We start from the raw sequence: 26,297 nt of genomic DNA on the forward strand, positions 1-26,297 counted from the left end.
CATTCACGAAGCTGAAGTTCTTCCTGCTATATCATTAAACTAGGGGACCAGAGCACTTTCCCAATTGCAACTCATGCACTAAGGGAGGGTCTGCATCTTCAAAAACTGACTTCATTATATCATTTGCATTGTAGTTATGAAAGATTACCCACATTATTCCTTCCTTTACTGAAAATCTGCCCTATCATGCTCTTGTTTGGGAGATCCAGACTTTGTAGTGATGTTATGGGTAGGTGTGCTACTCAACAAGAGTATATGAAGAAAAGGTGAAAAACTAATACCCGCAGAGTTGTCAAACCTGATGGATTAGTAGAATAACTTAAACCTGCCAAAATTTACTAAAAGTTCACAACAGTGTGGAAAAGTCTCTGTGTCTGTAGAGATAGGGAAACTTGTAGAAACTTTCTGGCTGTTCCTAGTTGTCAAAGCAATTTGATGTTTCCTTGCTTCCTTCAGCTGAAGGAATTCCACCAGCTGCTTTTTGCTTGTGTTTTTGTTTTCTTTGTAGCTTCTATGAGCTATGTAAACAGCTATCAGCAGGACCCCACTCTCTGTTCCTCTATTGTCTGCCAGCTATGAGAAACCTCTGGGGGACAGGTGAGAATAAGGACAGCAAGAAAAACAATTATACGAAGTACAAGTAATGTAACTTTGAACACACAACACAGTAAAGAGATGGAGAGGTGTGGAGAGACCGAGGTGGCTAAGGAGAGGAACTGAGCAAGACCTGAATGAATCCTGAGAAAAGGAGTGGGTACAGCAGGTGCTGCATCAGAAGAGAGGGCGGGAAACGGCCAAACGCCAGAGGGCTGAGCCAGGCCAGGATCCGCAATCCCTGTTTAATTCTGGGTCTGTGTCACAAGGGGCAGGACAAGCTGCCAAGCAAGGAGACTACCGAAGAATTGCCCGCACAGCAGCAGCCTTCAGGATCAGGTCCGCCCCAACGCCGGAAACGGAAGTGACCACGCTGCACACTTCCGGTCTGGCTCCGGGAAGTGGAAGCGGCTTCGCGGACGGTGAGGAGCCCCAGTTCTGACGCCTGGGTCGTTGGGCTGTGGGCGGGGCGCTGCGACCTGGCACTGCGTGCCCCTTAGCGGGTTTGTACCTTGGCGAGGGACCACATTGGCCTTTGGTGCGGGCGACTTGGCGGGTTGGGGTTTGTCCTTGACAAGCGTCCCCCCCCCCTTGGGCGGGGCTGTTTCCACCCTCAGAGTTAGTTCCCTTTTGCGCCTGTGGCCGGCGATCTGACAGCCCTCAGGCTGCCATTGGAACCAGGCTTGGTGGAGATCCGTGTCATTTCTTACCTTCTGATTCTCTGTGTTCAAGGATCTTTATCTTGCCAAGGTTTTGTCAGCTTTCCTTTAGCATTTGGCTTGTACCACTGCAACTGGGCTGCCTTTCACCTGTCAGCTGGAGTGGGTGATACTGCGCCAGCGGGAGTGGTTGGATGCTGAGTTTAATACCTAACCTTGTAAATAGAATTATGCCGGCTTTAATGTCGTTGGGAATGCTGAGGATAACATGTCAAACCAAAGCAAGAAAAAAAAAACTTGCAATTGCAATTATGTGTGCAACGGAATCCCAACTTACAAAGAAATAGAGAAGAAAAAAATAAAAACAGTGCTGTTAGAAGTGGTTGCCTCTAGAATCCTGTTTCTGTTTTCTGCTCAGATTTTTTGTTTGGACATATGTAGTTTTATAATCAGAAGGTGAAGAAAGATAGTATTTGCAATGTTGCTGTACCACTTGAATGAGAGATGCAAAGAGAGAGATACACAGTGAGAAGTTACATGACTGAAAATCTACAATGAATTTTAGTGGTTTTCTGAGGCTACATGGGAATGGTGAATGAAAAGCTCCAGGAGGTGGTTATTATTATTATTATTATCATTATCATCATCATCATCATCATCATGTCTATGAATGTTGAATAGCTGAAATCAAAGGAAATAATGTTACTGATTTTCCTCATTTGCTAGATACTCAGCAAATAGCCTGTGGTCCTTGACTAGGATAGTATTGGATCTCAGACTGAAGGCTGACTGACCTAGTATCTGAATATCTGTGCTTAGGGGAACAAACTGCTTGAGAAAGAAGAATGTGTATCTTCTTTCTGTCTTTTTTCTTTCTTTCTTTCTTTTTTTTTTTTTTTTTTTTTTTTTTTTTTTTTTTTTTTTTTTTTTTTTGGTTTTTCGAGACAGGGTTTCTCTGCAGTTTTTTTAGAGCCTGTCCTGGAACTAGCTCTTGTAGACCAGGCTGGCCTCGAACTCTCTTCTTTCTGTCTTAACTGTATCTTAAAGGTGTTAAATGTAAGAAATGGAATCTTGGGTACCCAGAGCGGTGCTAAGGGGGAGTCATTGTACTCATGTTTGCCCACTGGGCTGCTGAGGTGTATGTAATAGTCATTGTCTCCCAGTGACTACCAGTAGGCGTGGCTAGCAATGGGGTGACAGCTCCAGAAATGAAAAGTTGGACTAATAATTGTGATAGAGATACTTTTGACACAGTAGTCTTAAGTCCCTGTATAAATATCCTCTGTGTATGCCTCTCTTATGCCTCTGAGATATCCCTGCTTCTCTTGGTTAAGGTAAAACTTGAATTCCAAAGATTTGTGGTTTTGTTAAGGAGTTTATGACCCAAGTTTAGCTTTTGTTTTTGGTGTACTGATTTAAATATCTTAAAAACTTTCCTTTAGTTGCCGTGATCACATGACCTTTGCATATTAAGTTTGGTGCCATCACTTCATCCTTTTTAACATACCCTCTTCTTTGTGTACATAGTGTACCTGTGGTATGATATGTGCAAAGATTCTACCTGCTTTTTGACCATGAAGGAGACAGACCTGGAGGCTGTTGCAACAGCAGTCCAAAGGGTTGCTGGGATGCTTCAGCGCCCAGACCAGCTGGACAAAGTGGAGCAGTATCGCAGAAGGGAGGCTCGGAAGAAGGCTTCTGTGGAGGCCAGGCTAAAGGTAGGGGACCATAGGAATCATGGGACAGAGATATTTGTCTTGAGTTCTTCCTCTGCCCTACCCTGCTTGCCTACAGCCCTATTTTATGGAGACATTTTTCTCAATTGTGATTCCATCCTCTCAGATGACTCCATCTTGTGTCAACATAAAAGTTAGTCAACACAATATATTACATATTATGTTTATAGGTATTTATATTGTATATGTGAGAGAAAACATGGTATTTTGTCTTTCTTCTCTCTTACTGTTTTCTCTAGTTCCTCTCATTTAGACCAACAATTTTCAACCTGGGGGTCACAACCCCTTTGGGGATTGAATGATCCTATTACAGGGGTCATCTAAGACCAGCAGAAAACACAGATATTTACATTATGATTCATAACAGTAGCAACATTACAGATATAAAGTAGAAACAAAAATAATTTTATGGTTGGGAGTCACCACAACTGAGGAACTGTATTAAAGGGTTGAAGCATTAGGAAGGTTGAAAACCACTGCTTTAGACTCTTTCTTCACACCTCATAAACCCCTTTAAATTTCATAGTGTGTTTGTTTTTGTGTATGTACTTAAATCTAGTTTCTCATTTCTGAAAGAAATGTACAATATTTGTCTTTCTGAGTCTGAGTTATTTAATATAAAATGATCTCTAGCTTCTATCATTTATTTCCCTGCAGGTGACATAGTTTTTCACAGTTCCATGTCTTGGCTCTTGTGAATAATTTCAGTAGCTATACAGTGCTGGGATTAAAGGCAGTGCACCACCACTGCCCGGCTGTCAATTCTTTTTTTTTAATTGCTCTATTGGTATTTTGCCTGTATGTATGTATGTCTGTGTGAGGATGTTGGATCCTGGAGTTACAGACAGTTGTTAGCTGCCATGTGGGTGCAGGAATTGATCCAGGTTCTCTGGAAGATTAGCCAGTGCTCTTAACTACGGAGCCATTTCTCTAGGCCCAGTCAATTTTTAATGACTATTTCTTGAGCCTATTTGAGTTATTTTCAAGGTTATGTTTGCCATGGTTATAGCTTGCAGTGTTTCTCTATTTCTCTTTAGCATTTTCAAAGTTTTAGGTCTTCTGTTAAGGTCTTTGATCCATTTTGAATTGATTTTTGTGCAAGGTGAGAAATAGGGATCTAGTTTTATTCTTCTATATGTGAATACTGCATTTTCCCGATACTGTTTGTAAAGAGACTATCTTTTCCAGTTATGATTTTGATTCCTTTGTCAAAAACTAGATGGTTGTAGTTATAATGTATTTTTCTGTCCTGGATCATTATTAGCCTATTCCACTGGTTTATGGGTCTGTTTTTGTGGGAGCACCATGCTGTTTTTATGTAGTATAATTTGAGATCAGGAATCACAATGCCTCAAACTTTGCCCTTCCTGATTAGAAATGCTTTGCTGTTTTGAAGTCTTATGTTTCTACAGTTTTAGGATTGCTTTTTGTTACTGCCATTTTGTTTTTCCATATCTCGTAATTCTTGAAAGTTTTGAGTTTTCCACAATGTGTTTTGATATCTGTACCTCTAATTCTTCCCAGATCCATTTCAATTTCTCTATCCAGCCAACTTTGTGTCTTTCTAAAAACAAACAGACAACTTTCCAAGACAAATTTGTGTTGCTCATATATTCTTAGATGATCATGGTGAATAATCTTTTTGATGTGTTCTTAGATTTATTTTTGACACCAATGTTCATAAGGGAAATTGGTCTGTAAATCTCTGTCTTTGTTGACTCTTTGTGTGGTCTGGGTATCAGAGTGACTGTGGCCTATAAAATGAGTATGGCAGTGTTTCTTCTATTTCTATTGTGTGGAATAATTTGAAGAGTATTGGTATTAACTCTTCTTTGAAAGTCTGGTAGAATTCTGCACTGAAGCCATCTGGCCCTGGGATTTTTGGTTGGGAGACTTTTAATGACTGCTTCTATTTCCTTAGGGGCTAGAGGTCTATTTCGATTGTTTTACTAGTCTTGATTTAATTTTGGTATGTGGTACCTATCAAGAAATCTGCCCATTTCTTTTAGATTTTCCAGTTTTGTGAAGTACAGCTTTTTGAAGTATGACCTAATGATACTCTGGATTCCTCAGTGTCTGTTGTCATATCCTCATTTTTGTTTCAGATTTTGTTAATTTGGATATTCTTTCTGCCTTTTTGTTAGTTTGCATAAGGAGCTCTTTTGCATCATCTCTTTTACATCATCTCTTTTGATTAATTTTTGTTTGAAGTCCATTTTGTTAGATATTGGAATAGCTACACCACCTTGCTTCTTGGGTTTATTTGCTTGGAAAATCCTTTCCAACCTTTTACTCTGAGGTAATATCCATCTTTGATGTGAGGAGTGTTTCTTGTATGCAGCAAAAGGGTGAATCCTGTTTTACATTCAATTCTGTTGTCTTTTTATTAGGGAATCTAATCCGTTGATATTGAGAGATATTAATGACCAATGATTGTTAATTCCTGTTATTTTGTTGTTGTTTGTTGTTGTTGATTTTGGTGGTGTGTATTTCTCTTTTGGTTTTCCTTGGTGTGAGATTACTTATTTCACATGTTTTCATCGGTGTAGTTAACCTCCTTGGTTTGCGGTTTTCCTTCTGGTACCTTCTGTAGGGCTGGATTTATGGGTAGATATTGTTTAAATTTGACTTTGTCACGAATATCTTGTTTTATCCACCTATAGTGATTGAAAGCTTTATTAGGAATAGTAATCTGGGCTGGTGTCTGTGGTCTGCAAGACATCGCTGCAGGCCCTTCCAGCTTTCAGAGTCTCCTTTGGGAAGTCAGGTGTAATTCTCATAGGTTTACCTTTATATGTTACTTGGCCTTTTTCCCTTGCAGCTTTTAATATTCTTTTTTCTGTATGTTTAGTGTTCTGATTATTATGTGGCAAAGGAACTTTCTTTTCCGGTATCATCTATATGGTGTTCTGTGAGCTTCTTGTGCCTTTATAGGGATGCTCTTTACATTAGGAAAGTTTTCTTCTATGATTTCGTTAAAACTATTTTCTGGGCCTTTCCTTCTGCTCCCATTGTTCTTAGGGTTGCTCTTTTCATAATGTCCCAGATTTCCTAGATGTTTTGTGTCAGGAATTTTTTAGATTTAACATTTTCTTTGACTAGTGTTATCTATTTCTTCTATTGTATCTTCGATATTCAGTGGAAGAGTCTTTCATCTCATATTCTGTTGATGATGCTTTTGTCTGTAGTTCCTGTTTCCTTACCTGGATTTTCCATTTCTAGAATTCCTTCAATTTGTGTTTTCTTTATTACTTCTATTTCTATTTGCAGGTCTTGAACAGTTTTATTCATTTACTTCACCTTTTTTTTTTCTTGGTAAACTTTTAAAAAGAGATTTATTCATTTCTTCCAATTGTTTGTATTTTCCTGGATTTCTTTTCGTTCTTTAAAATGATTTATTTATTATGTATACAGTGTTCTGCCTACATGTATGCCTGCACGGCAGAAGAGAGCACCAGATCTCATTATAGATGGTTGTGAGCCACCATGTCATTGCCGGGAATTGAACTCCAGACCTCTAGAAGAGCAGCCAATGCTCTTAACCTCTGAGCCATCCCTCCAGCCTCCTCTTGGATTTCTTTAAGGGTTTTATGTATTTCCTCTTTGTTGTTGTTGTTTTGTTTTGTTTTGTTTGTTTTTTTATATTTTTGAGACAGGGTTTCTCTGTGTAACAGCCCTGGGTATCCTGGAACTCGCTTTGTAAACCAGACTGACCTTGAACTCATAGATATCCTCCTGCTTCTGCTGCCTCTGGAGTGCTGGGATTAAAGATATCCATTTCCTCTATCATCTGCATAAAGTTGATTTTAATGGTTACTTCAACTGTGTTGGAATATTCCACCACTGCTGTAGTAGGATAGCTGGGCTCTGGTAGTGGCATGTTGCCCGGCTTATATTGTTCTTATAGTGTTCTTATATTGGTGCCTAGGCATCGGATTTGGGAGGATTGTAGATCTAAGTCAATTTCTGAGTTTGTCTTTGTTGGATAGGTGTTTTTTTCCTTGTGCCTTTCTAGTCTTTGTTGACTGGATTTCCAGCAGCTGGCACGACATTTACTCCATTAGACACTCTCCCCGTTGGGGCTGGAATTCTGGAGGCTAGCATGGTATTTGGTCCAGCAGGAAGTCTCTTCCTGAGTTGGGGTAGGGCATGGTAATGAGGAGGAGAATGGGGGTTGGGGGTAATGCATACGGGAGCACTGAGAGAGTGGGGAGGTCCGCAGGTGGGCTGCCTATCTGGGGTTCTGGCAGCCCCTGTGGTCTCTGGCCCAGTAGTGAATCTCTGTCTGAATTAGCCTATCTGTTCTTCTGACTGGCGTAGTATGGAGCCATTCTTCTGAGTGGTGTGTCCAGTTAATATCTGTCTTTGTGGGGTGGTGGAGTGGGAAGGGGTGTCAGTAGGGTTGGTCTTTGGGATCTGGAACCAAGGGAGTAGGAGGGTTCTGAGGGCAAGGGGGCTTCTCTCTTCTCTGACTGGCTTGTTATATCTTCTTGATGCGTTCCCTTTGCTAATAAACATCAGTCTTTATATATGCTGACTAATTTTGCTTCTAAGACTACTTTATCAGATCTCAGAATAGTGATCTAATTTTTGTTTGAAGTCTGCTTTATCCTATTTCAGAAAAACTAGGGCACCTTCCTTTCAGCTTTCATTTGTTTAATAAATCAACTTCTGTCCTTCAGTCTGTGAGTGTCTTCGCGGGTAAGTGTGATTCCTGGAGATAATAGACACTTGGATCCTGTTTGGACTTTCTTTTGTTGTTATTGTTGTTGTTTTTCTTTTTGCAGTGCAGTCAACTAGTTTACATCTTTTAATTGGAGGATTAAGGCTATTCTATATTTAGTTATTGAGAGCAGTTTGCTGGCTACTGTAATTTTGTTGGTTATTTTTTAGTCAGTTGGACTGATGTTTGGTCTTTGCTTTTTCCCTATCCAGATGGGTTTTTACTAAGTTGGATATGATAGAATCTTTGTTCTCTTTTATTAATCTATTCCTTTTTAAATTGATTCTTTCCTGAATTCTCCTGAATGAAGCTTCCCCCCGATTATGATTATTTTAAATATCATTGATGCTTTAAAACATAACATTGTTCTGTTCCCAGGCAGTATCAAAAGAAGCAAAAAGTTACTGTGTGAGTCCATCAAATTGTTTTGTTTTTTCCTGAAATTGGGTGATTTTTGTTCCCTTAAATGATTCTTTCTGGACTTGATTCCTTAGGAAATCATATATGGCTGTCATTGGCTCCTCTTACCTGCATGGTGTCTCCTTTAGGCGGCAATCCAGTCACAGCTAGATGGGGTTCGCACAGGCCTAAGCCAGCTCCACAGTGCACTGAACGATGTCAAGGATATCCAGCAGTCTCTGGCTGATGTCAGCAAGGACTGGAGACAGAGCATCAACACCATTGAGAGTCTCAAGGACGTAAAAGATGCAGTGGTGCAGCATAGCCAGTTGGCCGCAGCTGTGGAAAACCTCAAGAATATATTCTCCGGTGAGTGGCAGGTCGTAGAGGGGAGTGGGGAGAGGACTTGGGTGGCTGCTAGAACGCTCATGCTGGTACCTTCCCACACACACACCTGCTTTTCCTTCACACACCGGGAGCCCTGTGAAACATGGCCAGCATTTCTTTGCAATATGCTTTTTAGGCCTATCCTCGAGTGTGCAGTACCTTCTCTGAACATGAATGGAAAGGGTCAGTTGTGCAAATATAAATAAAGACTAGTGGAGAGCGTGCTATTCTGTGTCAGGGTAATGCACAGACATACACTGCAGAGCCAGTGCTTTCGGCAGTGGATGAGTGACTAGGAGTCCACTCTGCAAGAACAGAGGTAGCAGTGTATGTTTATAGGGTGACCGACTGGTGAGATGAGAGGCAGGCCCTGAGAGAGAGGATCTCTGAGTACAGCAGTTCTTAAGCTAGTAAGTGCATAGGCCAGGGCGCAGGTGGGATGGGAGCCAGGTGGATAGGAGAGAGCAGGGAGGAGTTTCAGTGTGCAGCCACAACTGGGGGACTCCTGGAAAAGGGGCCGAGGGCTGCCTGGCTGACTGGCCTGAGTTATTCTTTGCTATCCGTGTCAGGGAATGCAGAATGCTCCACCACTCGTCCATGTGTATGTCTCTAGTCATGAACTCTTTTCAGTGTCCAGGAATCTCAGGAAACACTGACCAACTCACTAGTGATATGACTAGGTTAGGGCTTTTATTTGTAGAGAGATCTGTTGATTTTCTACTGTTTTGCTTCTCAGTCTGGTAGGTTTTTATATCCAGGAATTTGTGTGATCTGGATTATCTCATTTTTTGGTACTCAGTTTTTGATTGTTATCTTACAGTTGTTTTTATAAATTTCTGAAAAATTAGTAAAAATATTCCTGCTTTCTTATCTTAATTAGAATCTTTTTTCTTAGACCATTTGAGCTAAGGTTTTGCCAGTTTCCTTAATATTTCCAAAGGATCAAGTTATCGCTATTGATTTTTATTTTCTGTTTTTGTATTCTTTGTTTTGTTTATATGTTTTGATCTCTATTATTTCCTTTTAGCTTTGGGTTTAGTTATCCTTTTTTAAGATTTATTTTTTATGCATGTGAGTGTTTACCTGCATATATATTGTGTACCACATGCATGTGTAGGGCCCACAGAGGTCAGAAAAGGACATTAGATTCCCTATAACTGGAGTTGTGGGTGGTTGTGAGCATCTGCGTAGGTTCTGGGAGCTGAATAGGGTTCTCTGCAAGAACAGCAAGTACTCTTAACCACTGAACCATCTCTCTAACCCATCTTCTTTCCTTAAGTTGTAAAGCTGGGTTGTTGGTTTAAGGTCTTCTTCTCAATGGGGGCTGCTCTAGAAAGTGTTTTCCAGTTATTCCTCCTGTACTGCTTCTTCTACGTTTTGTTATCCTCTATTTTCATTCTTTTCTACACGTCTTTCACTTCCCCTTAGGGTTTCTTCTTTACTGAGTTGATTAATAACATTGTTTAATTCGACAAAATTTGTTGATCTTTAAGTTTTCCTTCTGTCACTGATTTCTAGATTTTTCTGTTGTATTTGGAACAGCTATATTTTTAAAAATCTACTGAGACTCAATTTGTTACCTCAATGCAATCTATCTGGATGCTGTTCCTGTGCAGTTCAGAAGAATATGCATACTGTTCCATCCCCAGATCTTAAATTCACTAACGTGTAAAAACTTTATTTCTCTATAACTTCATCCCACCCTCTTCAGTTTCTTCTTTATACTTTGTGTATGTCCCAAGACAACCTGGTACTGTATTCATTTTTCAGAACATATAGAGAACAAAAGATTGTTAAATACTTGCTTTTGTTTTTACTTTTGTTGAGATTTTCCCTACTTTGTGTTTTTTTGGGGTGGGGTTATTTTACTTAAATTATTTATTTGTGCTGGGAATTTTAGATGGTCTCATGTAACTCAGGTTGGTCTTGAACTTGCTATATAGCTAAACATGACTTGAATTCTTGATTCTCCTGCCTCTACCACCAAGTACTGAAATTACAGGTGTGTGTTACCAATACTAGCTGAGATTTCTTCATGACTCCCAGTTACTGTCTTCTTACAAGTTGCTGTCTACTGTCTTTTCTCTCCCATAAGATTCCTGCTAGCACATCCTACAGACAGGTCTAATTGTAAAGATTTTTAACTTTTTCTTCTTTGGGAATCCTAATTTCTCTCTCACTTTTAAATAATAGTTTTTGCTATAAAAGATTCTTGGTAAAAGCTGGGCTTGGTGGCTCACCACTGTACTCCTAGCACTTGAAGGATGAGGCAGGAATATTGTTGCAAGTTTGAGGTCAGTGTGGGCTATAAATTGAGACACTCTCAAAAAAGAAAGAAGGAAGGAAAGAAAGGGAGGGAGGGAAGGAGGAAAGAAAGGAAAAAGAAACACAATTGCTAGTGTTTTCTTTTAGTGCTTTCAGTATATAATCCCCAAATACATCTGGTGTCCAAAATTTCTGAGGAGAAATCTGCTAGTGATATTTTTTAGTAGTCCTTTTATGTGATAAGTTTCTTCTCTTGGGTTCCTTCATTGTTTGGTTAATTGGTTTGCCTTTCTTACAGGCCATTGAGCTTCTAAGATTTTACATTAGTGTCTTCTATCAAACTTTGGAAGCGTCTAGCCATTATTTCTTAAGGGGTCTCCCCCTTCTTCTTTTGAGGTTACTACAGTATATATGTGATGGTCTGCCTTAAGGGACTATGAATTCATCTGGGATCTGTCTACTTTCTTTAAGCCTTTTTCTTTCTGTTCCTGGTAATTACCATTATTCTCTCTTAACATTTTTTTGGTTCCATCTCCTACCTGCTCAAAGGCCTCGCACCCACTTTAGTTAAACAGTTGTTTTAATCTTTATGTAAGTAGACCTGCCATCAGGTCCTTCCTGAAGCATCATGTATTGAATTGGCTTTTAGTTGCTGTTGCCTGTTTTTTGTTTTATTTTGTTTTTTAACTTTTTAATGATGCATGCTGGTAGCATGCTTTGTGTTCTGTTTTGGCACTTGATTCTTACATGAATGTTGGGATCTGCCAGAATTCTGGTTTTAGATTGTTTTATATAGGATCCTTTCATGTCTAATGAGCTTTTTCCTCTGCCTGAGTATCCATAGTGATTTTTATGACATGTCCTATATGTATACGCATGTACACACATGAGCATGCATACACATGCTTTTGAATGCCCTTCTGTTAGACTTCCAAAGGGATAGAAAGAAAATTGGAAAAATGAAGGTAGTCATCCTCTTTATTTCTTGGAATTCACATCAATAATAGTAGCTATAAAATAGTTAGAAGCAACCATCAATAATCAGAACATGGATCACCATACTTGAAGCATTAGAATTTTTTTTTGAAACCCACCTTAGCTCAAGAAAAATGACATTCACTGGCTTAGAAGAAGCACATGTAGCTGAAGTTGACTGTAATTACTTACTTTCCATCTAGGCCTTCTGGGAGTGACTAGCCTTTCATAGACTCTAGAGTTTAAAACCATTAGGGTCTCTCAGGGCAGCTGTCCAAGTAGAGAGACTGCTGCCAGGTGCCTCTTTCTTTACCTGCTGTCGTCTCTTTGTGTACACACAGCCTTTATGTGTTTTTACTGAGTCAACTTGTACCTTTCTCTAGTGCCCGAGATTGTGAGGGAGACCCAAGATCTCATCGAACAAGGGGCTCTCCTGCAGGCCCACCGGAAGCTAATGGACTTGGAGTGCTCTCGGGATGGGCTAATGTGTGAGCAGTTCCGCATGGACAGTGGGAATAAACGGGACATGACCCTCATTCAGGGCTACTTTGGTAACACACAGGGGCTCTCTGATGAGCTGGCTAAGCAGCTGTGGATGGTGCTGCAAAGATCACTGGTCACTGTCCGCCGCGATCCCACCTTGCTGGTCTCCGTGGTCAGGATCATTGAAAGGGAAGAAAAAATTGACAGGCGGATACTTGATCGAAAAAAGCAAACTGGGTTTGTTCCTCCTGGGAGGCCCAAAAACTGGAAGGAAAAAATGTTTGCCATCTTGGACAGAACCGTGACAACTAGAATTGAAGGCACACAGGCAGACACCAGAGAGTCTGACAAGATGTGGCTTGTGCGCCACCTGGAGATCATCAGGAAGTATGTCCTGGATGATCTCATCATTGCCAAGAACCTGATGGTCCAGTGCTTCCCTCCCCACTACGAGATTTTTAAGAACCTCCTGAGTATGTACCACCAGGCCTTGAGCACTCGGATGCAGGACCTTGCGTCAGAGGACCTTGAGGCCAATGAGATTGTGAGCCTCTTGACATGGGTCCTAAATACCTATACCAGGTAGAACTGATTTCATGCCTTATGTCTTCTTTACTTAGAAACTTGTAAAAGCACACTGACAAACAGTTTACAGTCTCATGCATTTTGAACCCATGCCTTTTTCTGGTTTATGAAAGTCTTTCTGTTCTGCCTGTTGGGGACTTACCCTTGAGGATGAACCACGTCTCATGTGGGTACAATTGTTTCTACATGGTCGCTGCTGTCTGCCATGGTATTGTTTTCTACGCTAACTATGTGCATTCTTGCTTCTTCACAGTGATTTCCTGAGACAGGTATCGTATTGGAACATTTTATAGGTTGGGATCCTGTGGCTATAAGAAATTCAGTGACTGTTCAGGGTCACCAGGCTGGTGAAGAGATTACCAGGTTTTGTTTTCCTTATCAGTACACTGTAACAGTTAATCATCCAAATATAAACAGTTTTACACTAACTTAGTAGTCTGTACCTGCAGTTTCTGAACTCAAGGGAGTTTAGTGGAAAGATGGTTTGAGCATAGCCTGGACAGTATAGCAAAACCTATCTCAAAAATAAAGAAATAGCAACAAGAATATATAGAAAAAATATGTAGACTATATAGAAAAATCAGTTATTCCTTTTACATTATAGCTTGAGACTATTACTTTATGTGAAGGAACATGAGCTACTTTATGCGTGAAGTAGATGAAGGGGGACTTTGAAAAAATGTCACTGGGAAGCTATTATGATTACTTTAAGATTAGGTAATTAATGAAGTTATGGGTAGAAAACAATATTAAGTAGTATACTAAAATTTCTTTAGTTTTGCCCATCTTATTGTGGAGAAAGAAAGCTAACGTGAGGTTTATTTTGTGTGTGACTTTAACTATTTATATAGAAAGATATGAACAGAATAAATTTGTCAGGCATGGATGATGATCATTATCTGATACCTTTTTAAAAAGATTTATTTTTATTTCTTTTAATTATATGGAGTTATATATGTGTAAGCATATAGTTACATACATGTTAGTGTAGATGCCTTCAGATGCCGGAGGTGTTGGATTCACTGGAACTGCATTTAAAGATGATTGTGAGCTGCCTACAAGGGCACTGAGAAGTGAACTCAGGTCCTCTGGAAGAACAGCAGGTGCTCTTAACCACTGAGACATCACTCTGGCCCCATTATTTTATAGCTTTTACATGTACAGGCCTGAACCTTGGTTTTTAACCACTGTTGGGAGATCCAAATAGTCTCCACTATTCCATTCCATAGCCTTTCACCAAGCCTAGAGTATAGAGTTTCGTGTGTCCTAGACTTTTTTGAACCTAGTTGCATGAACAAATACATTTTCTCTGAAACTTAGCATTTGTTCCCCTGCCTTCTACATGGTAAAATGAATGTTCTCTTTCTTTGCAGACATGTTTCCTTCACTAACTTTTACTCCTCGCCTTAGTCTCTCACCCCCATAGGCATTAGTGAGACTTGACTTACGACAGTGCTTAGTGTTCCAGATAACAGTACTTGTCCATTATCTTCTGAATGCGTGTGCCAGGTTGGCAGTTCCTGTTTGCCTGGTCTTGTCTCAGCTCTGGAGACACAGTGAGTTAAAACAGACAAACCTTTGTGGATCTTCCCTGCATTTGAGTGTGAGCTCTCTCTGCCTCGTCAGGCCATATTGAGGTTACATAAGTGGCTGTATAGCCTGCATGGTAACATCATGGAGGGGCCTCCAGATCGTTGGCCTTTCACTCCGTGCTGTCCACAAGACCTCTGTTCTTCCTAATTTGTGGAGTTGTAAATGTGTTAGCATTGAGATCTCTAGGATAGTGCATTTACATGTCAAGTCAAACACGTAGACTTACTTGAGAGTGTTCTGTTGTGGTTTGTCATTTACACCTGGTTTTCACTGCAGTACAGAGATGATGGGGAATGTGGAGCTGGCCCCAGAAGTGGAAGTTAGTGCCCTGGAGCCTCTACTCTCTTCAAGTGTGGTCTCTGAGTTGCTTGACACATACATGTCAACACTCACGGTGAGTAGAACTGGCTTGCAGTTCCAGAAAGTACTTAGTGGTTGTCTATATGGAATGTTGTGAGACATCTGAACTAATCCTCCCTCAGTAGAGTAGCTGATTTTCTGCATCTTGTCATGCCCATTTTCTGTTAAAGAAGGGATACCTGACTCTGGTTCTGGAGCTCATTTGAATATATTTCGCAGATATGTGAGTCTCTTCTGCTGGAGGAGCCAGCCTGTGCCATCCATTTGGCTAGCAAGACCTGGTGTCTAAGGCAGCATGAGCCACCTTAGCACTGTGCTCCAATTTGGGGACCAAGGGGCCAGTCTGACATCAGTTTGGCAATGAACAGTCTCAGCAAGATGGAACGTGCAACAAGATGGCATCTAAGCCACTACTAGGTGTCCCTGGGGTCTGGAGCCCTGAGTTTTGCAGTGACCTGGGGTGACTCGGCTGCTAAGTTTGTTCTCTAATGGCCTGGGCCTAACCATCAGATGGTGGACATCTGATTTTTATCCTCCAGCCTCACGTTCATCCATAGCCTTCTTGGTGCTTCCCCTCTTTATCTACAGTTAGGGTTTGGTGGTCCACACATGCAGAGACCTGTATGAGCGCTGCACATGCTGTGAATATGTGAATTGCATGTGAGATGTCTGCTCTAGCAGTCTATGTTTAGGAGCAAGGATTGCTGTGAAAAGCTGCATCTCGTCTTCACAGCTATAAGTGCTGCAGAGGAAATAAAACTTAGAGCCTGTTCTTTCCTTTTCCATAATACCAAATTCCTAGTCCAACATCATCGCCTGGCTTCGAAAGGCACTGGAAACAGACAAGAAAGACTGGAGCAAAGAAACGGAGCCAGAAGCAGACCAGGATGGCTACTATCAGACTACACTTCCTGCCATTGTGTTCCAGGTACAAGCTCTGGATTCACAGGTCCCATTTCCCACGTGGGTAATAGGGTCTGTTGGTTTTCTAGACAGAATACCTCAGTCCTCACAATTTAGTAAAGTTGCCAAGAATACCCTTTCCCTGATGTCTCTTGTCTCTGCTTTTTTTTAAAAAATTTATTTCTTTATTAAAAATTTCTACCTCTTCCCCTCTTTCTGGAGCTAAAAAAAAAAGTGGAGTCTCAAGATTATACTCACCAAGCAGTATTTATTACCCAGTATTATGGTTTCATCGCTCATGCTCAGTTATTTCACCCAAGATCACTTGAGATTTTCCAGCTCTTTTTGGGTCTGAACTGGAAGCTACTTATATGTTGGTTATTCATGGTGCTCCCATTCTGTGCTTATTTACATTCTGTGTTGGTAAATTGTCAAGATTTGTCTTAAAAATGCCACAATTGAGTTTAGTCTGGTGAAATCCAGGAAATTTGTATAGCATTTTAAAGATACTTTCTTATCACTGGACAGTACTGGATATTAGGCCCATGTACACATTGAAGGGACCTGTATTGGCCCAAGACACCTTAAGACCAAGTCATTGGCCCAAAAAGATGTCTTTGCCCCAGAGAGGCAAAGGGCAGGAATAAGAGACAAAGACAGGAGATAACCGAGAAGGGAAAGGGGACAGAAACAAGGGAGGGAAGAGGGCGTTTGTCCCAGAGGGACAAAGGACTGCTTCTGCATAGAAAGGAGACAGACATGGCCCATTTATAAAGTAAAGCAGGGAAGCTCCCGTATTAGGATAAGGTGTTTAATTTTGATTAGACAGGTTAATTTGGGCAGACACTACTGGGCTTTTAATTATTGGATTTCAATACTTGGAGAGCTAGACCTCAACAGGAAGAAATGGCCATATAAGGGAATGGACCTTGGTAGCTAGCTTTAGGAATATAATCCAACAGTTTTCAGCAAGGCAGAGAGAATGGGGTAGAAGGGCCAGGCCTGTTAGAACAGTGTTTGCCATGTTCGGGCCAAGTGGAGTTGCTTCAAGCATAACTAGAGTGATACTGGCTTGATAAAAGGATCTTCCCCCCCCCTCCTCCCTGAACCATTTAAGGATAATTGGCTGTAGAGCTTCATTGAAAGTCTGATATAATTCTTCTGTGACTCCATCTGGTTCTGCCCCCCCCTTTTTTTTAAGCTAGAAGACTTTTTGTTATTATTCCAATATCCTTACTTGTTATGAGTCTGTTTGGATTGTTGACTTCTTGGTTTAATTTTGGTGGTTTCCTAAATCTAGAAATTCATCCATTTCTTTTAGGTTTTCCAACTTAATGGAGTTTAGATTTTTAAATTATTTTGTTACAATATTCTGAATTTCTTTAGCATCTGTTATAATGTTTCCCTGTTCATTTCTGATTCTGTTAATTTGGATCTTCTCTTTCTTTCTTTTGTTTTTTTTTTTTATTTTTATTGAAATCTGTTTTTTAAGTCCTGGGTTGTCTTTAGTATTTCTATCAGCCTTATATTTGTATTTTCCCAGGCATTATTCAGTTATAGATTCTTTTTCCTTAATTTCACTCAGATGCTTCTTTGTGTCTTCTTTAAATTCCTTGAATTCTTTGATGAATTTAACTGTTCTTTTGAATTCTTTTTCTTGAGGTTCATCTAGGTAATTCTCATTGGCAGACATTTTTATAAGGTTTAGTACATTTTGGAGGAGAGATAAAGGCTTGATCGTTCATATTGTTTGTATTTTTGTGAGGTGTTCTGGGCACATGGACTTCTTTGTTACTTCTGTGTCTGACGTGACAGAGCAGGTTGGGAGGGATAGAAGGGAAGATTGCAGGCGGGTTGGACCTAGAGATTGGAACTCGCTTGGGAGGACTGGTGTGCAGGGTGTGTCTCTTGGTCCAAGCCCGGAGTGTGCGAGTAGATCTGACGGGATGGAGAGGTCAGGTATGGTACAGTAGGGGCCTGTGGGTCATGGGAGAAGCCAGAGGTTGGTAGAGGTGAGGTAGGGGTGACTAGAGTAGGCCAGGGCACTAGATGCGGGATCCAGGCTAGATCTAGCAGGTTGGGAGGGTGTGTTGAGCAGGAAGAGTCAGGCAGATTAACCAGGATAGACCTTGGAGAAGGATGTCCCAGGTAGAATTTTTATTAATGGTTGGAATATTTTTCTATACTCTTGCAATACTATTTCAGATTCTTAAGTTTTTCAATTTTTAGATGTTTGAACAGAATCTCCAAGTTGCTGCTCAAATAAGTGAAGATTTGAAAACAAAGGTGCTGGTTTTGTGTCTTCAGCAAATGAATTCTTTCCTAAGCAGGTAAGTATTTTTGCTATTGATCTAACTTACAAATTGTGTGTTTTAAGTGCAAAATTTGTTGATTCTAGTATGCTGTTATTAAAAGATTAGCCTCCTTTTGTTGTTCAGAAATGCAAAAATATTAAAAAGAAATAAAAGAATGTGACAATCCTAAACAATGGGACATGTGATAATGTGTCCCAGTGGGCCTTTCCCTGTGAATTGTTCACTTCAGGGGATAGGCTTTTGTGATAAGTACCTTTACCTGCGGAGTCATCCTCTAGTCCTGTCGTGTAGATTGTGGAGTGAATTGTTCATGAGATAAAATAAAGTGATACTTTCCTGGTTACAGTCACATGCTTCAGAGTATCTTCATGTCAGAATATCAAACTATATTTCAAAGCCTGCTACAAAATTTTTTTAAAAATTAATTTAACATGATTGACTCTCTGTCATTACTATGGACCATCTAAAAGTACGTTGTTGGTGTTTAAAGACTCCTCTGGTCCAAAAGTGGTGATATGAGTTAGTTCTCCGACAAGCATGATGTCTACCTGTCCCTGGAGGCAGCTTGAGTTCCCCGATGTGATTTCAGATACAAAGATGAAGCCCAGCTCTACAAAGAAGAGCACCTGAGGAACCGGCAGCACCCACACTGTTACGTGCAGTACATGATTGCCATCATCAACAACTGCCAGACCTTCAAGTCAGTGGTGATGGGACAGGGTGAGGCCGACAGCATGCAAGCATGCAGCTCTTCCCTGAGCCCTTGATGTTTCCTTGCAGAGAATCCATCGTCAGTCTGAAAAGGAAGTACCTGAAAACTGAAGCAGAGGAGGGCCCATGTCTGAGCCAGCCAAGCATGGATGGGATTCTAGATGCCATTGCGAAGGAAGGCTGCAGTAGTCTACTGGAGGAAGTCTTCCTGGATCTAGAGGTGTGCTTGGCTCCTCCATCCCTGGGGCTAGAGCATGGAGTGGTCTCATGCTCTTCGGGCTACACTGTCACCTGCCTCATGTAGAAGCTGTATGTGAGCTGAGACGTTCCCTTGCATCTGTACTAAGCTACAACCAGAGAGCCACTGGCTGCCTTGTATGATGTAGAACCCTTCGTAGGCAAATTTGGATAAAGACTCTCAGGATATATTAGGCATCAAACCGATAGCAAGTTACCTGATAAGTATATGGAAACCTATAACAAAACCCAGCTGAGAGTGCATAGGTCACATAAATCAGCTGCAGTTTAGAATGAAATTTGAACATTCAACACACCCAAAAATCATCAGCAAAACAATTTTTATTTATATCAAAAGCATAATGCACCATAAACAAATAGGGCCATTTTGGAACACAGATAGCAGCATATTTAAATGCCTTGGCAGGAATCAGCATATATTAAAACATAAAATGATGGCCATTTGTGGCTCTTGCTGCAAAGGAATTTTTTAATCATACCTCATTGAATTCAGATCCCCAGCACTCATGAGTTTGACTATGAAGCCTTTAACCATAGAGCTGTGAGGAGCAGAGAAAGAAGGACAACTGGGACTTTCTGGCTAGCCAGTGTAGACAAAATGGTGAGCTCTAGGTTCAGTGAGACACCATGTCTCAAGGAGATAAAGTGGGGAGTGATAGAGCAGGACATCCCATGTCCTCCTCTGACCTCGTTGTAGGGCGCACATACACCAGTTGAGAAGAGAAGATATGTTTGTCTTTAGGATTATTTAAAAAAAAAGACACAATACAAAAATAGACAAAGGGTACAAATGACCTCTGCACAGAAAAAGAATTACCAGCATCTAAACTTGAGCCAGACATCTATCTGCTGTTACCAAAAAAACACAGATTGAGACTTAGTGTGAGCAGTTGCTTACCTTGGAGCTGGGGATTGAAACACACACTGCTCAGTAGAGCTGACTCTGCAGTTTTCCAAGGGCAGTTTGGATATACTTATAATATATACTTATAGAGTTTTAATTTACATACTTTTTGACTCAGAATTCCACCTAAAGGAATTTCACCTGCAAAATACAAATTCACTACAACATTATTTGTAATCACAAAGTATGAAAAAAATATATAAATGTATATCAGAGACTTTGGGTAAATTATGACATATCCATATAATATATTGCTATTAAAAGTAAAAACCAATATTTACATATCTAACCTGTTGTTTGTGATGCTTTTTACAAAGCTTGTATATAAATACAAATCTCATAAAGTAGAAAATTGCAGATTATGTAAAAGTAGATTTTTTTTTTAAACCTGAACACTTCAGAAAATCTCTGTGACACCAGGGAGTGCCCAGTCTCAGGCAGGGTGATCCTGGGCATTGTGCCAGATGAAGATTTACGTGACCACTTTGTGCCTTTCAGCAACATCTGAATGAACTGATGACCAAGAAGTGGTTGTTAGGGTCAAACGCTGTGGACATCATCTGTGTCACTGTAGAAGACTATTTCAATGACTTTGCCAAAATTAAAAAGCCATATAAAAAGGTAAACAAATGGGTTGTGGTACACTGGAGCCTACCTCCCGTCTGATTTATAATTCAGTGTCAAAATAGCTGTCTGCTTATAACAATATGCCAACACTCATGTGATCTAAAGAAGGTGAGGTTTGGGTGAAGACTGGAATTTTCTTTTGAGGAGGAGTGTTTGACAGTGGTCCGAAGTCTTTGGGTGTTGCAGGGAGTGGCCCACTTGTTTGTCCTGGCTGCCCGGCTAGCTTAGCCCCGAAATAACCACACAGAAATTGTATTAATTAAAACACTGCTTGGCCTATTTGCTCTAGCCTCTTATTGGCTAACACTCATATCTTGATTTCTATTCATCTGTATATCGCCACGTGGCAGTGGCTTACTGGGAAAGATTCTAACCAGCATCCATCTCAGGCGGAGGATCCATGGCTTCTCTCTGACTCTGCTTTCTTCCTCCCAGCATTCAGTTCTGTTTTCCCCACCTACCAAGTTCTGCCCTATCAAAAGGCCAAGGCAGTTTCTGTATTCATTAACCAATGAAAGCAACACATAAACAGAAGGAACTCCTATACCATTTGGGTATGTTGGTTTTACCCATGGTAGAGCTTGTTGTATTTGCCAGCTATCTTTACCTCCTGGTATGTTTGTGATCTCTGATTTTTATTTTATGTGTAGATGATGGGTCTTAAGGAAGGAGGCTATTATCTGGGGAAATTATATGCACTTCACAGGCATGTCTTAACTCCAGTCTCAGCCTCCTTGCAGCTTGATTTAGTTAATGATATATGTTCCTTTGTCTTCTTGGAGACTTGTGGGGCTCTTCCCCAATGTGATAGCAGGCCTGTGGGCCTAATGGTTGTGTGTGACTCTCCATTTTGGATAAGGGACAATAGCCCACCCCACTCACAGGGAGCAGACTCCAGGGCAGAAACTACAGCTATCAACCGTCATATCCGTGCTTGTACAATTAAGGGAGCTGACTTAAGTTTCTCCTTCAGGAAGGCTCCACTACTTCCATGTAGGGAGTCTGAGCTCTTCAATAAGCCAACTTCCCTATACTTCTACCCATGTTGGTTCTAGACTTTTCCTTTGCTTTGTAGTACTCCAGAGGTTTCTTTTCTCGTTTGAGTCTTTCCTGAAGATATTTGGCCTATGGTTGTTTTGTTTTAGGAGAGAGTACAGGTCATTGTTTTGCTTTTCCACTAATCTTAGGCTGCCTGTGGATGAGGTACTACTGTTTGGGCTCCATCTGAGCTAAACTCCTCCTGCTAAGCCAGCCTGTCAGTCCATGAGGCCAAAGTTTGTTTGACTTGGGCAGTTAGTTCCTCAGTTCCATTGTGTTGAGTTGAGAGCCTCAGGGACAAGCAGAGTTAGAGCATCTAAAGGAGTTAACCCTGAGGCTAGGGCACACATCAGGTAAGTGCTGGCCTGGTCACTGCAGCCCATTTGTACATGATATGGTGCCCCTAGAATAATGATGCTGGAAACAGTTCTCCCAAGGACATAAATCTGTTTGATTTTTAGATGGAAAGTAAACATCAAGATTGCACAGGCCATGTATGAGTTCTTTCTTGTTTCTGTGTGTCTTTCTCTGTCCCACCAGCCAGCTCCCAAATAATGGCATGGAAACTTATTATTATGAAAGCTCGGCCTATAGCTTAAGCTTGTTCCTAACTAGCGCTCACAACTTAAGTTAACCCATACTTTTATTAATCTACATTTTACCATGTGGCTTTTCCCTCTATGCCATTCTGTGTGCCTATCTCAGTCTGCATCTGGCTGGCTTCTCTGCCTGCCTTCTTCCCAGAGGCCTCTCTGTCCCCAGAAAGCCTGCCTCGCTATTGGCTGCTGAGCCCTTTGTTAACTCAAACAAAGCAGTGCATCTTCACACAGTGTACAAATACCCCACAGCACCCGTGCACGTGCTGTTCTGACAGCTGGCCTGGCCACCTAACCACTCCTGTCACCATGTCACCATGTGCAGCCAGGAGAGTCCAAAACTTTTTGGTGAAATTCAGGTATGCTTAATTCGCTTAATATACTTACTTTAAAATTCTACCAAATATATGGCAGGTGTGGTACTCTGGAGGCTGAGACAGGAGGATTATTGTGAGTTTTGAGGCTAGCCTGGACTGTATAGCTGAATCATGTTTCAACAGGGGAAAAAAAACCAATCCAGCCAAGTTGTTGGATAGGAAGAATGTGCACCAACCTGTTTGCAGGTCATCGTAGGTTTGGTGAGAACATCTGTGTGTTAGCACTATGGAATCTGCAGCTACATGTTTCTCTACAGAGGATGACGGCTGAGGCACACAGGCGTGTGGTGGTAGAATACCTGCGTGCTGTCATGCAGAAGCGTATCTCCTTTCGAAGTGCTGAAGAACGCAAGGAGGGTGCTGAGAAGATGGTCAGAGAGGCTGAACAGCTCCGCTTCCTGTTCCGGAAGCTGGCATCTGTGAGTAATTGGCACCAGGGGCTAAGCTCCGGGATGGTGGATGTCAGGTTTCAGAGTTGTCCAGTAGCTTGCTTTTGGTTTCTGTGCCTGGACTGATTATGGGGTCCAACAACATCAGAAACCAGTGGTCGGTTAATTCTGTCTGTCAAAAGGAGGGTCTTGTCCACGGCCTGCCCAGTTCACAAATGATAAATTTCCAGAGGAACTGACGCTTTACGGTGGCAGCCCATGTGTACTTCATAGAGTAATTCATCTCTTCCTGTCCCTCTGCCCTCACCTAAGAGTCTGGTCGCCTAACTCCTAACTTAATAACCTCATAACCTAACTCCTTGTCCCAAGTGGCCCTGACTAGATACTACTCCACCAGGCCCTTTTCCCGGCTAGAGACCAAGTAGTCACTAACCAGATCACCTCGTGAGAGTGGCCCTGATCCCTGCTTAGAAAGAACCTTGGGGTGTTTACATGAAAGAGCAAGGTGCCCAGCCTGAAAGGGAGTTTGGAGATGTCAAGATCAAGTGTTTAGGGCTGCCCCTCACGCTGCTGCTGTTTTCCAGGGATTTGATGAAGATGCGGATGGACACTGTGATACAATTGTTGCAGTGGCAGAGGTTATCAAGCTCACAGACCCTTCTCTGCTTTACCTAGAAGTCTCAACTCTGGTCAGCAAATATCCAGATATCAGGTAAAGGCCAGCAGCAAGTAGTACAACAGACTATGCCTACTACCCTTAGGAAGATGAGCTGTGAGCATCAGGAGTTAGACAGTACATGCATCCCAACTGGATGTGAAGAGAAAGGTTGTCGGAACTGTGGTGGTGCGGCTGCACCAAGGCGTCATCTGTGCAGCCTTCGGCCAGCCCTACCTGATGTTAGCAGAATCTGGCTGGGGTTTGTACACCTACCTTATAGCCAAGCTTTTGTGCCTGAGTGGGTGGTGGTCAGAAGGCAAGCCTAACTGTACAAGATAGGGAAGTGTCGCTAAGAAGAGACGCCATGACCACAGCAATTCTTATTAAAAGGAAAACATTTAATTGGGACTAGCTTACAGTTTCAGAGGTTTAATCCATCATCATGGTAGGGATTGGTGGCATGCAGACAGACATGGAGAAGGAGCTGAGAATTCTACATCTTGATCCACAGGCAGCAGAAGCAACTCTCCCTGGACGGTGTAGCTTGAGCATAGGAGACCTCAAAGACCACCCACAAAGTGACACATTTCCTCCAACAAGGCCATACCCCCTAATAGTGCCACTCCCTATGAGGCCATTTTCTCTCCAGCCACCGCAGGAAGGACTGAGTGTTGCACCTTTGATGGATGGAGTGAGGAAGGTTGTGGTCACTGGGGTCTCAGAGGTGATCTAAAGAAGGGAGCTGACATATCGTATGTGGCCAGGACTTCCTTGAATATATGTGTACTCAGTATCAGGCTGAGGGAATGGGTATCTGCTCCATGTCCCTCTATGTGCTGTATTGGCTTCAGGCCCCAGGCCCTGCCTTTGTGACCCCCATTGCAGGAACCTGCCATTTTCTCTAAGGGTGAGCATGGCTAAGTTGTCTCATTGCCACTCTTAGAAGAACTAGAGTCCTAAACCCTCCAGAGTCGCCCTTCCCAGGTCAGGTAGTCTTGACACCAGTAGTAGAAGAGCAGAATTTTAAAAGTGCTTTGCATTTTGCAGAGGAAAATTAAGATGACATTTTGGGCATCTCATTCTATAAAAGAAGAGATGCCCTTTGTGACTGTCAGTGCCCTACCCTGTGGGTGTCACCTGTGGAGACTGAGGGAACTGAGAGAAGATGGAAGCTCACGCTGTTTCTCCCCACAGAGACGACCACATTGGTGCATTGTTGGCAGTGCGAGGAGATGCCAGCCGGGACATGAAACAGACTATCATGGAAACGCTGGAGCAGGGCCCCATGCAAGCAAACCCCAACTATGTACCCATCTTCAAGGAGATTGTTGTGCCAAGTCTGAATGTGGCAAAACTCCTTAAGTAGCCCTGTCCTCCACTGCCTCGTGTGTCTTCACTGTGGGGCTTCATGTTGCCACCCTAAGAAGCAAATTTATTAAAACAAAAGTCCTTCTGTGGGTGCTCCATATAATGTCAGTTTCACGTGCCTGTCTTCTGTGTCATCATACCGTTCTCTACTATGTCCCTGTGAAAAGATGTGTAGTGAACATCACTGTCCTTCCCCGCTGAGGTCTTGCTCTGCTTAGTTGACACACTTTGAACCTCTGCCGCTTAATTAGAGGACAGGGAAGCAAGAGAGCTTCTCATTCTTCGTTGTTCTGACTGGTTGTGATACTGCCATGTCCAGAAGCTACAGGCCATCCGATCTCAGATGCCCTGCAGATAGTCCTGAGCAGTCTCTGGGACCAAGGTCTACCTTGGCCTTTTCTGGCTGTCCCTAGACCAGCTGCTCAGTCCTCTTGGCAGGGGAAAAACAAAACAAAAACCTCACCTGCTGAACCAGTGAGCCCCACCCAGGTGAGCACAACCTCATATGGGCTGAGTACAATCTGGGTCAGTTATACAAAGAGGATAAGAATTGTCGTAAGTAAAAATTTTGGGTCAAAGTATATGTGAAAACGAGTATTTAAAATATGTGTTAGGATAGCCTGGCAGTGGTGGTGCATGCCTTTAATCCCAGCACTTGGGAGGCAGAGGTAGGAGGATCTCTATGAGTTCAAGGCCAGCCTGGCTACAAGAACTAGTTTTATGTCATGTTCCAAAGCTACAGAGAAACCCTGTCTCGAAAAACAAAAAATAAACAAACAACAACAAAAAGGATCTACATTGCATGCTTATTTGTGATCCAGAGTCCCTAACTTCTCTCCCTACTTTAGCCGGCCAGCGTTGGCCCCAGTGGTGGCATTATTCGCACATTAACTTTAAGCTAATTAATAAGATTATATTCAGAATAAATAATGGGCCCCATGTCTTGTGGACATGGTCCACAGAAGGTCTGCTTACTTGTTACCCGCGGGAGAGATAGCACCTGGGTTCCCTTGTCCGCAGCTCTCCATTTACATAGATGGTTTGCTCGCCTCCTTTTTCTTAAATTAAACAATGGTGGGAAGCCTGGTAGGGCCTGTCTGCTGAGCCTTATACCACACGGTCACCTAATACTATATTTTCTTTCTACTCTTGATGGTAGTGTTAATATTCTGCTTTTATTTCATTCTTACAAGGTATCAAAAATTGACAAGTAACCTTTTTTCTATGTGGAACTAAGTAAAAATTCCTCTGGAATTCAGGAGAGACATGAATTTCCTAGAGCGTCTGGCTGGTATGTGTTGATCCAGGGCCTGCTCAACCATCTGTTCAATGTGAATGACAACTGGGGAGTGCTCATCAAATGTGCACTGAGAAGTATTGATCAATAGCAATGA

The 26,297-nt window shown here is 41.8% G+C and overlaps 1 protein-coding gene across 2 annotated transcripts; it reads left to right on the forward strand.

Annotated features, from left to right (window-relative positions):
- Positions 1 to 980: 980 nt before the first annotated feature.
- Exoc3 (exocyst complex component 3) lies at positions 981 to 25,006 on the forward strand. Of its 2 annotated transcripts, none has more exons than XM_038323155.1 (13): positions 981 to 1,097; positions 2,781 to 2,971; positions 8,261 to 8,480; positions 12,122 to 12,803; positions 14,676 to 14,793; positions 15,562 to 15,687; positions 17,892 to 17,992; positions 18,567 to 18,677; positions 18,758 to 18,908; positions 20,349 to 20,471; positions 22,746 to 22,907; positions 23,462 to 23,589; positions 24,730 to 25,006. In XM_038323155.1, the coding sequence occupies exons 2-13, from the start codon at positions 2,798 to 2,800 to the stop codon at positions 24,899 to 24,901; spliced, it is 2,268 nt and encodes a 755-aa protein (XP_038179083.1). In that variant the 5' UTR covers positions 981 to 1,097; positions 2,781 to 2,797; the 3' UTR covers positions 24,902 to 25,006. The 2 variants fall into 2 exon arrangements, with proteins under 2 accessions (XP_038179083.1, XP_038179082.1); XM_038323154.1 differs by having other exon boundaries at positions 987 to 1,016.
- The last annotated feature ends 1,291 nt before the right edge of the window (positions 25,007 to 26,297 follow it).

Source organism: Arvicola amphibius, chromosome 3 (assembly GCF_903992535.2).
Source record: "Arvicola amphibius chromosome 3, mArvAmp1.2, whole genome shotgun sequence".
Classification (NCBI taxonomy): Eukaryota; Metazoa; Chordata; class Mammalia; order Rodentia; family Cricetidae; genus Arvicola; species Arvicola amphibius.